At 63.5% G+C, this 13,547-nt stretch overlaps 1 protein-coding gene across 10 annotated transcripts in view; it reads left to right on the forward strand.

Annotated features, from left to right (window-relative positions):
• Nucleotides 1-6,725: 6,725 nt before the first annotated feature.
• Nucleotides 6,726-13,547, forward strand: part of VAV2 (vav guanine nucleotide exchange factor 2) — a 177,556-nt gene continuing 170,734 nt past the window's right edge. For all 10 annotated transcript variants that reach the window (XM_027966124.2, XM_060413729.1, XM_060413731.1 and 7 more), the window contains exon 1: nucleotides 6,726-6,981. In XM_027966124.2, the coding sequence (XP_027821925.1) occupies nucleotides 6,778-6,981 (204 nt within the window). In that variant the 5' untranslated portion in view covers nucleotides 6,726-6,777. The remainder of the gene's footprint in view (nucleotides 6,982-13,547) is intronic.

Below are 13,547 nucleotides of genomic sequence, written 5' to 3' on the forward strand. Positions count from 1 at the left end.
TGCAATGCAGGAGACGTGGGTTCGAGCCCTGGGTCGGGAAGATCCCCTGCAGGAGGGAATGGCGACCCACTCCGGTGTTCTTGTCTGGGAGATGCCATGGACAGAGGAGCCTGGCAGGCTACAGTTCAACTGGGTTGCAAAGAGTTGGACACGACTTAGCGACTAAACAACAAGTTTCATAGACACAACAATGAGAATGAGCGTTGGCATTATGCTGAGTGAAAGAAGGCGAGGTGTTACACGATTCCATCTGGATGAAATGTCCAGAAAGGGCAAATCCATGGAGGCAGAAAGTCGGTTACCAGTTGCGAGGTCTGGAGTGGGCAGGGTGCTGGAAGGGCAGCTGAGGGGCATGGTTGTCTCTGTGGGGCGATGGGCGCGTTCTAGGGTTTGGAGCCTTCCTGCTGGGCCCAGAAGCAGGGTCCAACAAGCACTTCCCTTGGCTGTGCCAGGGCCAAGGGCAGGACTGGACTCAGGCAGGGCAGGGGCAGACCTACCCTAACTGGCTCTCCCTGACTGTGTCCTGAACACCACGCCACAACCGGCCACCTGGGGCTTGGGGCTTCCCTCGGCAGGACTGGACTTCTGTCCTTCGTCGAGGTGGCCTGTTGGGGTCATGATGAAAAGGGTGCTGCAGAAATCCAGGATCTGCCCCAAGTCCCAACTTCTCAGCCTCACGTCTAAAATGAATTGAGTCCTGGAGACACACCGCCCCCCACCCCGCCTTAGAGCATTAAGCACCCTGCACCCGAGCCTGAGCCTGGCTCTAAGGAAGGGGTTCCCAGACAGGGAGTGTGACGTGCCCTGGAGATGAGATGTCAGAGGTCGCAGTTGGAGGCATGACCCATGGACCACAGCATCGTAAGTCAAAGCAGCAAGAGGTAAAATGCCTGTATTCTGCCTCTCCCAAAGCCCGCAGCCAATGGTTCCGTGGGTGCAGTCTGACTCCACGGCGGGCCAGATGGTCTTTTTCCACACCTATGGTTTCCCGGGAAATTGTGACAGCTGAACTTGCGTGATGTAGCTACAAATGGAATCTGCAAAATGTGTGTATTCATGTGGTTTGGACTAGAGAATCGTTCCTTCACCGAGTCATGTTGGGAAAAGTCAAAACATTCGCTTCCTCTCCCCTAAGAACAAGGCCAGGGCTCAGTAAATGCTTTCTGGGTGGAGGATGTGTGGGGGGTGGGGGGTCGAATGGGTGGAGTGGCGGAGGGGTGGGTGGACTCCAGCTTCGGAGAGGGGTGATTGCAGGAGAAGCTGGACCCTGGCTGGAGAATAAGGGCCCTGTTGGTAAGAAGCCCTGAGACCTTGCAGCAGCCCTGGGATTTTGGGGGAAACCTGGGCTGAGGAACCCCAAGGCTCTCAGAGGACGCGTGTGTGGCAAGGAAGGGTCTGGGTTTGCGTGGACAGTCCTTCCACTCAGCCTGCACCACAGCCAACATGTGGAGAGACCCCCCAGGCTCCTGTTTAGAGAAAAGTCCCGGTGCCGCCCTAGCGATGAGCTCTCCCACTGATCAGGGGGCTCCGCGGGAACTCAGGAGGCCTTGTGCAGCAGTTGTGGGCCCAGGTCACAACCCCCGGCACACACACACACACACACAGCGGGTGTTGCTGCCCTGGAGCCGTCATGCGATCAAGGGGAAGCAGAAGCCAAGGCCTGACCTTGGGCCCATCCTCGAGCTGCGGGCCGTCCCCTGACAGCGGATCAACAACAGCCTGAAGCTGGATGGTCATTCCACGCGAGGCGGAAATGGGGTGCCCTCTCTGGGGTCGCCTGGATCCCGCAGCCACCAGATTCCAGGAGCTCCAGGCTGGTGGCTCTTCCATACCCTGCCCTCCTTCAGTTCAGACACAGGCTGGGTCCACGGCAGCCACCCTCTGGCCAGCCCTGCTGCCCTGACCGTGCTTGCGCCCGTTTCTGCAGTGGCTATGTTTGTGCAAGTGTGTGCGAGCGTGTACGTGCAAGTGTGTGTCTGTGCGACCGTGTGCATGCATGTGTGCGAGCATGTGTGTGCAAGCATGTGTGAGCGTGTACGTGCATGTGTATGCTTGTGCGTGAGCGTGTGTGCGTGTGTATGTGCAAGAGTGGGTGCATGTGCGTGCAAGCATGTGCGCGCGTGCGTGTGCGTGTGTGCACGTGCGTGTGCGAGCATTGCGTGTGTACGTGCGTGTGTGTGCGGGCACGTGTGTGCAAATGTGTACGTGCATGTGCGAGCATGTATATGCGTGTGCCTGTGCAAGCGTGTGAGTGCGTGTGGGCTTGTACATGCGTGTGCGAGCGTGTGCGTGTGCGCGCAGGCATGTGCTAGTGTGCGTGTGCGAGTATGTGCGTGAGTGCGTGCGAGTGTATATGTGCATGTGTGTATGTGCGAGCGTGTACGTACGTGTGTGTGCGTCTGTGTGCACGCGTGTGCAAGCGTCTGTGTGTCCCGGCCTTTTGAGGTTGTTGCGTTCCATGCCGAGTCAGGATCTACGTGTTTTAGACACGTAGCGTTTTCCTGTCTCCCTGCTCTCTGATCCATCCCAGCCAACATGTCAACCACAGGCTTTCGGTTCCAGGCGTGGAGACCCTTTGCCACATCGGGGTGCAGGAGCAGGGGCCGGGGAGGCCTGGTGTGAGGGCCCGGCTTGCTGGCGCCTCGCCGGCTGACACTGTGCAGCTGCCAGCGTGCTGGGTTTCTGCATTTAATCACTCAGGACAATAATGACTACTCTCACTGTGAGGCTTAGCGGAGGCCAGGTGACCAGACAAAGCCCTCAGGCCAGCCATGTAGCGCTCAAGAAATGGGAGCGGCGATTCCAGTCACAAATAATTAGAATGAAATGCAAAGTCAGTGCTAATCTCCTGGAGTGTAATGTTTCAGATTCACATAAAGACAGTGAGATGCACTGTGGATCAATAGACTATACAGCCTAGTGTTTAAGCCTCTGAATCCATTTTACCCATTTATGACTTCTATGAAGGGAGATACCGGAGTTTAAAATTGTAGTGGCAGTGCTTTGCTGAGCTGTTGGTTTATTTATTTGGTGGTTTTCTTTTCTTTTTTTTTTTTTTCTTTTTTTTTTAAGCTGTACAGCTTGCAGGATCTTAGTTCCCTGACCAGGGAATGAACCCCTGCCCTCGGCAGTGAAAGCGCAGAGTCGTGACCCCTGGATTGCCGGGGAATTCCCTCTGTGGTTCCATCTAACAGCGTTTTTGACCACCTACCACGGGCTGAGCCCAGTTTGCAGGGCTGGGAGTGGACTGGGGACAGAGATGGCTCCTGTGACCACAGAGCTGACGATCTAAGGGGATGAGACGGAGCCACAGGAAAGTGCGGAGAAGGCCGAGTCACAGAGGGAGAGAGGGTGCGAGCCACGCAGCATCCGGGCCAGAGTCCCAGGCAGAGGCCGGCAGGTGCAAAGGCCCTGGGGTGAGGGCGCCGCTGGGTGAGGCTGTGGAGCTGCAGCAAGTGAGATCATCGGGAGAGTAGCCATGCCACGTGGGACCTGCCTGGGAAGACATCTGGTTTTCTCTCTGGTGAGGAGGAGCCACGGAGTGTCCCTGTCTGGGCAGGAGAGTGACAAGGCCTCACGAGGTTTGACTGGGTCTTTGCTGACTGCTGAGGACAGACCAGAGGGGCCCAGGGTGCTGCAGGTGAGGCCGAGGGGCCCAGAGAGTGGGGGCCTGTGACCCTCCGTCCCTACTTTGAAGTATGTGACTCCCTGCCCTGTGGGCTTCATCTATGCCACTGGGCTGGGACTCCCAGCTTCCTGCCTCTCCTGTGGACCATCCAGCGCTCAGCACAGGCCTGTCTTGCTAAGGAAATGTGCCATCACGGTGGGCCACGCATACCTAGTTGCTCAGTCATGCCCGACTCTGTGCGGCCCCATGGACTGCAGGCGCCAGGCTCCTCTCTCCATGGGGATCCTCCAGGTGAGTATGCTGGAGTGGGTTGCCACGCCCTCCTCCAGGGGAATCTTCCCAGCCCAGGGATCAAACCCAGGTCTCCTGCATCACAGGCGGATTCTTTACCACTTGAGCCGCCTGGGAGCCCCGCGTGCAACCTCCAGAGGACACTGCTCACTTGCAGGCCGTGGGCTCCTCCCCAGGGCGCTGTCTCCATGGAGCGTGATGGGAGCTGTGCCCCCTGGAGGTGTGCCAGGGGTCATCTTGGAAGCAGCTGAGTCTGAGAGGGGGTGGTTGCCGGCAGGACGTTTCGGAACGGTGTCCCCTCTCCCTGAGCCGTCCTCTGACCTGATACGGCCCAGCCGCGCTCATGACACCCACACCACGGGTTTGGAAGAGCTCCATCAGGCTCCCTTCATTCATGCGGTCCCACCCAGCCCCCGACTTCAGAGCCTCCTCCAAACCCTGTGAGGTCCACGGGGCGGGCCAGTCCTCCTTAGGGAGCGCCTTAGGTCTCTGGGAGTCAGGAAGGCGCGGGGATTGGCTCAGTAACACGCAGAGGTGAGGCCCAGGTCTCCTGCCTTGGTTCCCCTCCCGGCTAAACCTGATCCTGTGGGCGCTGGGCAGTGCCTGGCCAGGGGGCAGCCGGGCGGCCACAGTGCCCACCGCACCCACCAGGGGGCGGCAGACGATCGTCCGTGCAGTTGGCACCGGGCTGCCCGCGTCCCCAGCTGAGGCTTCTCCTAAGGGCTGGTTCCCTGTCCAGGCAGGAAGACGGGGAGCCGTGAGAACCCCAAGGAGCACCCCAATCCGCCCCCAGCACTGTGCAGAGCTCCCGGATAACTACTCCTGTCCCCTCCTCACCAGCGATTCCCACAGGGAGGGGGCTGTCCACTCTATGGTGTGTGTGTGGGGGGTCCTGCCAGGGGAAGGTGCCCTGCAGCATCTCAGAGGAGGAGCGGCGGGAGGTGCCGCGTCCTGGCCCTCTCCCCGCTTGGTGATTTCTCAGGGCGATGCTGGAGGAACCCGCCTGCTGCGAGGGGCGAGGCAGGCTGGATCCCGGCCTCTCAAGCTGGCTCTTTCCCATCCGTGTTCACGAAGATGCCACACCTGCCTCCTCCTGGAAGGAAGGACGCCCAGACAGCGACTTGGCCTGATGTCACTCCTGCCAGGGTCTGGGGTGGGGTCTGGGGTGTGCCCCGGGGAGGCTAGCCCCTCCCTCACTTCTCTCTATGGGCCAGAACCTGCCCGGGGTCCCCGTGCTTCCTCCTTGGTTTGGGAAGGGGCCAGCCTGACTCTCTGCAGAGACCAGTGCCCAGAATGGGGGGTGGGTGGCAGGGGGCCTCAGCGGACCCTCGCCCTGCCCTGGCTCCTGCCCTAGGAATGCCAAAAAAAAAGAGGCAATCTGGGTCAGGAAGGCAGCTGCCCGGTGCTGCCCCAGGGCTCAACCCAAGTGTGGGGGGCCCAAGGACTGGTCACCCCCACCCTCACCCCAAGAATGCACTGGTCTTGGCAAGGGGATCACACTTGTCCAGGGTCACCCAGCTGAGAACGGGTCTCCTGACAGCTGAGCCAGGATCCGCATCCTTTCACTGCCAGACTTTCTTCCTAGAAGTCCGCCCACCTTCGCAGGGGGCCAGCTGCTGGGAACACAGCCCACCCACTCCCCCCCCCCAGAGGGCGTGGCCCAGGAAGGAGTTCAAGGCAGGGTCAGGGGACCCCGCAGCCAGCGCGGAGGCGGCGCCAGCCAGGGCCGGGTCTGGCTGCGTCCCCTCTCCTCTCTCCCACCTACTATGTCGCGTATTCCATCTCCGACGCCAGGGTTTGCCCTCTGGGCAGCTGCCAGTGGCAGGCCTTTGGGTTACAGAACAGGGGAATCCCGGCCTTTGTGCGCGATCGGGGGCTTTCCTGCGGGTCCCTGCCCAGGGCACAGGACAGGAAGGGGCTCTGGGCGAGTCTCTGGCCCGTGTGCCTCCCGCCTCGAGTTCTCCTCCAGGGCCGCTTCGTGGACCGAGAGGGCGCCGGACGAGTCCGCCTAGCCTGTGCCCCCTCCAGGGTCTGTCCTGCGCGAAGGACCTCGCAGAGGCCCCCAGCGCGACAAGGGCCACCTCCCGAGCTCCTCCTGAAACGCAGGAGGGGCGCAGAGACCACGACCGGCCGTCGCTCCACAGGCGAGGTCGCGCGCCCGGGGCGCAGAGGTTCCCCAAAGTCCTGCTGCCTCTCGGAGAAAGTCCGCGGGCTTGGGGCCGCGGCCGCGCCGCTGCCCCCGCCCTGCGCAGCTTCGGAGCGCGGCCGCGGGGCAGGAAGTGGGCGGCGAGGGGGCGGGGGCGCGCCTGGCGCCGCCCACCCCCCCGGGCCGCGCCCCCGCCCCCCTGCACCCCGGAGCCGCCGAGCTGCAGAGTCGGGTAGCCGGGCACCGCGCGCTGAACTCGAAGGCGGGGCGAACAAAGCGGCGGCGGCGAGGGCGGCCCCGGCCCCGGACGCGCGGAGCGGGCGACCCTCCGGGCCTTTGTCTCGGGCGGGGCAGGAGCTGCGGCGGCCGCGGGGCGCCCCGAGCGCAGAATGAGGCGCCGGGCGGCGCGGATCGAGGGGCGCTGCGGCGGTGGGCTGCGCGGAGCCCGGCCCGGGGCCTGGAGGGACTTGCGCGTCTGAAGGGGGGACCCGGCCGGCTGCCCGGCGCCCGCGCCGCGACCGCACGTGGGCGAGGAGCCGAGGAGGCGGAGGCGGAGGGGACGCGCGGCGGCGCGGCGGGGGCCCCCGGGGCCGCCCGCGCGAAGCCCCGCCCCGGCCGCCGAGCCCCGCGCGGGCGGGCGGGATGCCCCGCGGCCGCCGCACTTTGGCCGGAGCGCGGCCCTGAGCTGGCCGGCCCGGCGGGCGCGGGCGCCATGGAGCAGTGGCGGCAGTGCGGCCGCTGGCTCATCGACTGCAGGGTCCTGCCGCCCAACCACCGCGTCGTCTGGCCCTCGGCCGTGGTCTTCGACCTGGCCCAGGCGCTGCGCGACGGCGTCCTGCTGTGCCAGCTGCTGCACAACCTCTGCCCCGGCTCCATCGACCTCAAGGACGTCAACTTCCGGCCGCAGATGTCCCAGGTGAGGGTCCGGGCGCGCCGGGAGGGGCCCCGGTGCGCGGCCGTTCGCGCCGCCGGGCGGCCCCGGGGGCCCGGATCGCAGCAGCAGCCTCGGGGACGTCGCCAGGCGGCTGGACGGGGAGCCGAGAGTGGACGCGCCCCGGGCCTTGGAGCCGGCTGCTCCGAGGGGCGATCCCCAGAGGCACGAAGTTAGCCAAAGTCCCCCAAGCCCGGGGCGCGCCCCTGCCGCCTCCGGGCACTGCCTGGGAGCGCCCGCGGCTGGGTCCGCGCCTCCCGGGAATGTGGGCACATCGAGCCCCGGCGGGGCGCTCACCACCGCCGCTCTCCCTCCTGGGCCTTGGCGGCGGGACCCAGCGAGTCCCGGCCCTTGCGGACCCCAGAGATCCGGCTGCGCCGGTGGCCTCCTCAGGCGTAGTGTCCCTTGGCTTTGCTCCTGGTGGCTGGACGCCCTGGAAGGCGAACCGACAGGCAGCGGGCCCCGGGGCGCGGCGGGAGGGGCCGGCGGAGCCGGGAGCCGTTGCCGGCCGGGAGAGCGGGTGGGCCGGGGGCGCCGCCCCCTCGCCGGCCTCAGCCTCCTCCTGACCCCCGTGGGAGGGAGCAGGCAGCGCCGCGACCCCGGATCCTGCAACTCAGTGGGAACCAGAGCCCCTCGTGGCTTCCCCAGGACCCTCAAGCGTGGCCTTTGTCGCGCGGAGGCGCATGTGGCTGCCCGGCAGGCAGGCAGGAAAATGTCTGCTTGGCCAGCAGGAGCTGCCTCTCTGGCTTCTAAGGAACTTGGTGGAGACTTAAGCAGAGGGCAGGCTGCTTCCTGCTCTCCTGACCCCTCAGCCCCCCCGCCCCAGCACCTCTGAGGGGGCCATCCCGCAGTGGGCCAGCAGCAGAGCCCCTCTTCTGTGACCCTCAGCAAGCCTGGATGGACAAGGGCCCTTCACAAGTGTGACATCCGAAGTGAGCTGGGGAGGAGGGATGGCATGAGTCACTGCTTTTCCAGGCTGGACTGTGTGCCCTCTGCCCTTTGGCTGTGATTGCGTTTCCAAGGAGATGGGGGCACTCCTCCTCCCCATCCCCCCAGGAGGATAGTGTGGCCTCTGACAAAGAGGAGTCCTGAGGGGGCAGGGGGCCACCCTCCTGCTCCACAGTGGCACATGGCCCAGGGAGGGCCCCAAGCTCCCTGAAGCCAGCGTCGACCCGGGCCCTGTCAGTGCTGAGCAGCCCCAGGTCCTGGGGCCGGGTGCCCTGATTGCGGGGTGCTCTTACAGATCCAGCCCTCTCCCTGGGGGGTTGGGAAGAACTGACCCGTTTTAGGGCTGGAGGAACTGAGGGGAGCAGGAACTGCTGGGGGCAGAGCTGGGCCCGGAGTATCTGCCTCTGGCTGTGAGCAGCAGGGCTGCCCACCCCCCCCCCCCAGCTGATTGGCAGAGGGGCACAGCCGGGGCTGGGTCTTGGAGCTGGCCCCCCCACCCCCGTCCCGCTGGGCACTGGTAGGTAGCTGGCTCAGCCCCAGTGCTGGAAATGCAGAGACTTCCTGGGGTCCCTGGAACCCCCCACCCCAGCCCGGGTGAAGGGGCACCAAGGGGAGCTGGGCTGGGGGGAGGCCCGACGGGCGAGTGCTCTTAGTGAGGTGGGCACCGTCACCTCCTGCCAGTGACTGCTTTAAGGGCCTCAGTTTCCCCATCTGTGTAGTGGGGACGGCAGTAGTGGCCGCCTTACAGCCGTGATGGAGGGCTCCACGAAGGAAGGTGGAGAACGTCCTTAGTGCTGTGCGCTGACTGAACGTTAGCAGTCTTCCCTGGACCTGGGCAGGCGTGGCCCCTTGTGGCTGACGGCTGGACCCCCCTGCCTGTCGTCTCATGGAGGGTGGAGCTGGCCGTACCGGTTTTTGTATGTCTGTGGCTGGCACGGGGTTGGTTGTGGGTGCTCCGTAAACCTGGGCTAGCTGGGGAGCCCTGTCTGTGTCTTCCCAGTTAAAGAACATTCTGCGGACCGCGTCTGGCTGTGCAGGGTTTGGGAGAGGAACGTGGGGTCTGTCTGTGTGGCTGCTCTTTGCTGTGTGGGGCTCTTTCGTGCCCGAGACGGAGGAGGGAAGAGGACGCGGTCCTCCTGGTCCGTGGTGATTGCATCCCAAGAAAACCGCAGCTGCCCCTTCTTGCCCGTCCTGGGAGGCACAGGCCGCCCTTGTTCCTGTCTTACAATGTTTTTGGGTGCGTCGGGTCTTTGCTGCTGCGCGTGGACTTTCTCCGGCTGCAGCAAGCAGCTGTTTGTTGAGATGCGCGCGTGTGTGTGCCCCTCTCCTCACTGCAGTGGGTTCTCTTGTTTCGGGGCGTGGGGTCTAGGTGCACGGGATTAGTTGCTCCGTGGCAAGTGGGGCCTTCCCCGACCAGGGATCGAACCCGTGTGCCCTGCATTGGCGGGCGAGTTCTTAACCAGCGAGCCGCTGGGGAAGTCCCCACCCCTGCTTCATAAATCAGACAGCTACATCTCAGAGAGGGCGAGGGACTTGCCCCAGGTCACACAGGTAACTGGTGGTGAAACGGAAGCATGAGGTTGGGCCTCCCTTTCAGGCCTGTTTAAGTGAATTCTGATTTCAGAAACCTTTTCTCTGGCCTCTTCCTGGCTTTCTGACGGGTGCTCCGGGCCTGCTTCTCAGCTTGTTCCTGGTGTGTGTCTGTTTCCATGGGTGGGGCGGGGCGTGCCTGCCTGTTTCCTGTGGGGTCTGGCTACTTTGCTGGCCAGTGGGCGGGGCCCTTTTCCATCTCCCTGTGGCCCCTGCGCGCCTCTCCATGGCCCCAGCCAGCCCAGAGGCCTGCCCGAAGTCCCCTCCTTCCAGAATGCTGCTCTGGCCTCTCCTGTGACAGGTGACATTCTATTCTCAGGGCATTAGAGTGGACCTCCGCTGGGTTGTTGGCCCTGAAGACGCATCATAGCCGTGTGCACTTACTGAGTGTCTCCCGTGTGCAGAGCCAGGAACGAGGAAGGCTTCTCAGGCAGCCCCAAGTTGCTCCTTTGTCCTGCCCTTCTGGAGCTGGCAGGGTGTGCTTTAATTTTTTTTTTTTTTTAATCCAAAATGCCTGGCAGCCACCTTGGGTTTAATTAAACTAATTAGGCATGGCCACAATCTGCTGATCCGAATACGAGATTGTGTGTCCCGAGCAGCTTGGGTTATGGCGTCCTGAGGTTGCTGATGCCAGCAGCCAGCCCTTGCGTTTAGTCCGCAGTCTCGACCTTTGGGGACCAGCCGCCCAGCCTCCTGCTCGGAGACACAGGCTGGGGAGGCAGCCCGCAGGGCCAGCAGAGAGGGCTTCCCCTGACCCACACCTCCAGCCTTCCTCGTGCCAACCCCTCTGCCTCCTCCGCCCCCAAGCCTGCGCTGGGCCCGTGCTGGGAGACCGCCCCTGCTTTCGGCCTGCGTCTTCCTGTGGGGGCTGAGTCTAGCAGCCACCTCCTCTAGGAAGCCGGCTCTGATTTCACTCCCCCCTGTCCTGTAGCGCTGCGAGCCTGGCCCTTGGCCTCTCGTGTCCCGGTGTGAACCTCTGACCCTGCGCTCCCCATGGTTTGCTTCAGTGACAAGCATCCCTCAGGACACGCTCGCTGCTCACCCTTCCAAACCCTGGAGTTGGTTAGATTGCCCTCCCTCCCCAGGGCCGTGTGATGTGAGCCCTCCCAAGGGGTCTCTGGGCCTCTGACAGCCGTACCCCCGTTTGCTCCTGGGTCATTCTGAGCCTTCCTTTGAGAAACAAGTGCAGCCCAGCAGGTGCCTGGTGCCCGCTCTGAGAGGCTTCCGGCGAGCCGGACGCGCAGCAGGCCGTTGAGGCGCCCGAGGATGGAGAAGTGCCCTTTGAGTGTCCGGAGAGTCCCTGAGCGCAGGCAGGGAGACCCGGTTCCCAAGGTTTCGGGGTGCGGCCCCCGGGCTGGCGGGGAGCAGGGAGACGAGGGCCCATTTGCGGGGAAGCAAGGAAGCCTTTTCTGCTAAGTCAGATTTTGCTTTGACTTTGAACTTGTCTTGACACCCGTGAGAGGTTGTTGGCGCCCTGCACCGCCTCAGGTCTCCTACAGACAAGGTCCCCTCCGCAGCCCCCCGGACCCAGAAGACAGTGGCGAGGCTGCCACCACCGAATCCACCCAAATCTGGACGCGAGTCTCCACAGACGCCCATTTCAGCCAAGGGTCCACCTGGGGGCCGGGCCGGCCGCTCCGCCTCACCTTGATTTTCCCGACCTTGCCGCTTTTGAAGCTTCCCTTTTGTCGCGGAATGTCCCTGCCTTTGGGTTCAGCTGCTGGTTCTTCGTGTCGGATTCAGGCTTTGGACCTGGAGCGGGTGGAGCGGCTACGCGGTGCCTCCTGGATCCTGTCTTGCAGGGGGTGCGGGGTTCCTCGCCGGGGGCATCAGCTTGAAGTCCTTCGACGCCACGGTGTCCATCTCCCCGTGTAGATCGCGAATGTTCTCCGGGAGGTGCATTGAGCAGGTCCTCGCTCCCCGTCTCTGCCCTTCCCGTTTCCTTTCCTCCCTCTCTTTCTGCCGCTCCGGGCTGTGGTCTCCCCTTCCCTTCCGCGGATTCCCGGCAGTCACCATCACTCTTCTTTCTGATGCTCAGATGGGCTCAGGCTGGACCAGGGGCCGGGGCTTCAAGCTGCTTCTGTGAGTCTTTTTGACACGTCCCCACCGTTTTTTGAGCCCTGTCGCCTTCCTAGCACAAGATACCTGAGGTCACCTTGTGTTTTATTTTGCCCCAGCTCAGGAGCCAGCCGTTGGTGTAAGGGCCCCCGGGTCTGCGGTGTGGAGGTAGGTGTGAAGCTGGGATCTGGCTGCAGACACACCTCTGCTGTGGTGTCCCTGCCTCCGCTTAGCGCTCAGACCTGGGCAGTGTGTGCGCGTGTGCTCCAAGTAAACACAGACGTGTGTGCGTGTCTTGTGCACACAGGGCTACACGCATTCACCTTTCCGTTTGTTTTCTGTCTGTAGCGGTGCCGCCAAGTAGAAAAATGTGAGCCACATCCATCTCTTAAAAAAATTCCTGGTGGTCGTATGAAAAAGTAAAGAGAACTGCGTCGCATTAATTCTGAGACTGCACTGTGCGTGACCCACGCCCAAGGGGCCAGAGATCAGATCTGTGGGGATGCGGAAGGCATATTCTTTTCCTGCATCAAGCGCAGATGGACCGAGAGAAAAGAGCAGATACCCAGTGCATCTGTGGTATTAAAATTTCATGCGAGGAGGGCGATTAGGACAAACGCCTGGGAAGGCTCCTGAGGGGGGTGATGCCAAAGGCTTCCTGAGCACTGGCATTTCCAGGTGGCGGGGTCCGTGGGCACCCAGTGGGTGCCCCCGGGCTGGTGTGGGGGAGGGGAGCGCAGAGGCGGGGGGCGGGGCGCCCCGGGCGCTGACGTGCTGGCTGGAGGGCCCTTGCAGCCTGGGTGTGTGTGTCGGAGGGGAGGCCAGGGGCTGAGGCTTGGGTCTGGAGTCGGCAGGGAAGGCTGGCGGGTGTCCCCTGCCCTGGTCGTGGGTGGGCACGGGCTGGCGGCGGGGGAACGTGGTTTGTTCATGCTGTGGGTGCAGATGACAGCCCCCGGCTTTGGGGTGACCGCTGGCGGGCGGGGAGAGCACTGCTGAGTCCCGGGCGGGAGGCTGTGCTGAGGGGTGACCCGTGGTGTCCGTGTGTGGCCTGGGGCCTGGAAGCGGGGCGTGTGGGTGCTGGAATGAGGACTCAGCTGTGCCTGGGCCCAGGGCCTGACCAGGGCAGGCAGCCACACGGTGACCCCACTCTGGGGCCTCGTTGGAGCCATTTCTGGCCCTGAGGTTCCACACGGCCGCGGCTGGCCCCTCGCGGGCAGCCAGGTGTCCTCCGGCCCCGCCATCTGTGCCTGTGTCCAGGCCGTGCCTGCGGCCGAGGTTTCCCAGGATGAGGGCAGGGCTGACTGCCCCTTGGGTCCTGCTCCTGCCCTGGCGCCCAGCCGGCCACCGCCGCCTGTCTTCCCAGATCAGGAGTTGGCAGATGCTGTCTGTCGAGGGCCAAGTAGTAAATATTCCGGACCCGGTGGGCCAGATGGTCCCCTTGCCAACACTGGACTCTGCCCTCATTTGGCGAAGGCGGTCTGGATGATTTGTGAAGGAGTGGGGGGTCTGTGCGTGGTAGAAAGAGATGTGAATTTCGGATACTTTTCACGTGTCAGGAATTAACTATTTTTTTTTCTAACCATTTAAAAACGTGAAAACCTTTCTTAGCCTGGAGGCTGGGGAGAGCCAGGCTGCGGTTCGCCTGCTCAGAGCTCTTCCCAGAGCCTGCCCGTGTCCTGGTCCCCGGGGATCCTCCCCTCCCCGTTCCCATCACAGTTTGCAATTATGTCTCCATTTGTATCCAGAGCCCTTGGCACGGGCTGCTCAGGCAGGAACTGCTCCAGGGAACAAAGCTTCCTCCGGGCTCACCTGGTGCCCGGAAACCGTGCTGAGCGCGGTGGCGATGACCTCACCGCGTCCCCGGAGCGAGTGTGGCCCAGGCTTCTGCACCCTCAGCCCGCTGAGCTGCCTGCAGCGGCCGTGGAGGGGGCCCCCGCTCGGCCGCTCGGCTGCGG

The sequence above is a fragment of the Ovis aries genome, chromosome 3 (genome assembly GCF_016772045.2).
Source record: "Ovis aries strain OAR_USU_Benz2616 breed Rambouillet chromosome 3, ARS-UI_Ramb_v3.0, whole genome shotgun sequence".
NCBI classification, from domain to species: domain Eukaryota; kingdom Metazoa; phylum Chordata; class Mammalia; order Artiodactyla; family Bovidae; genus Ovis; species Ovis aries.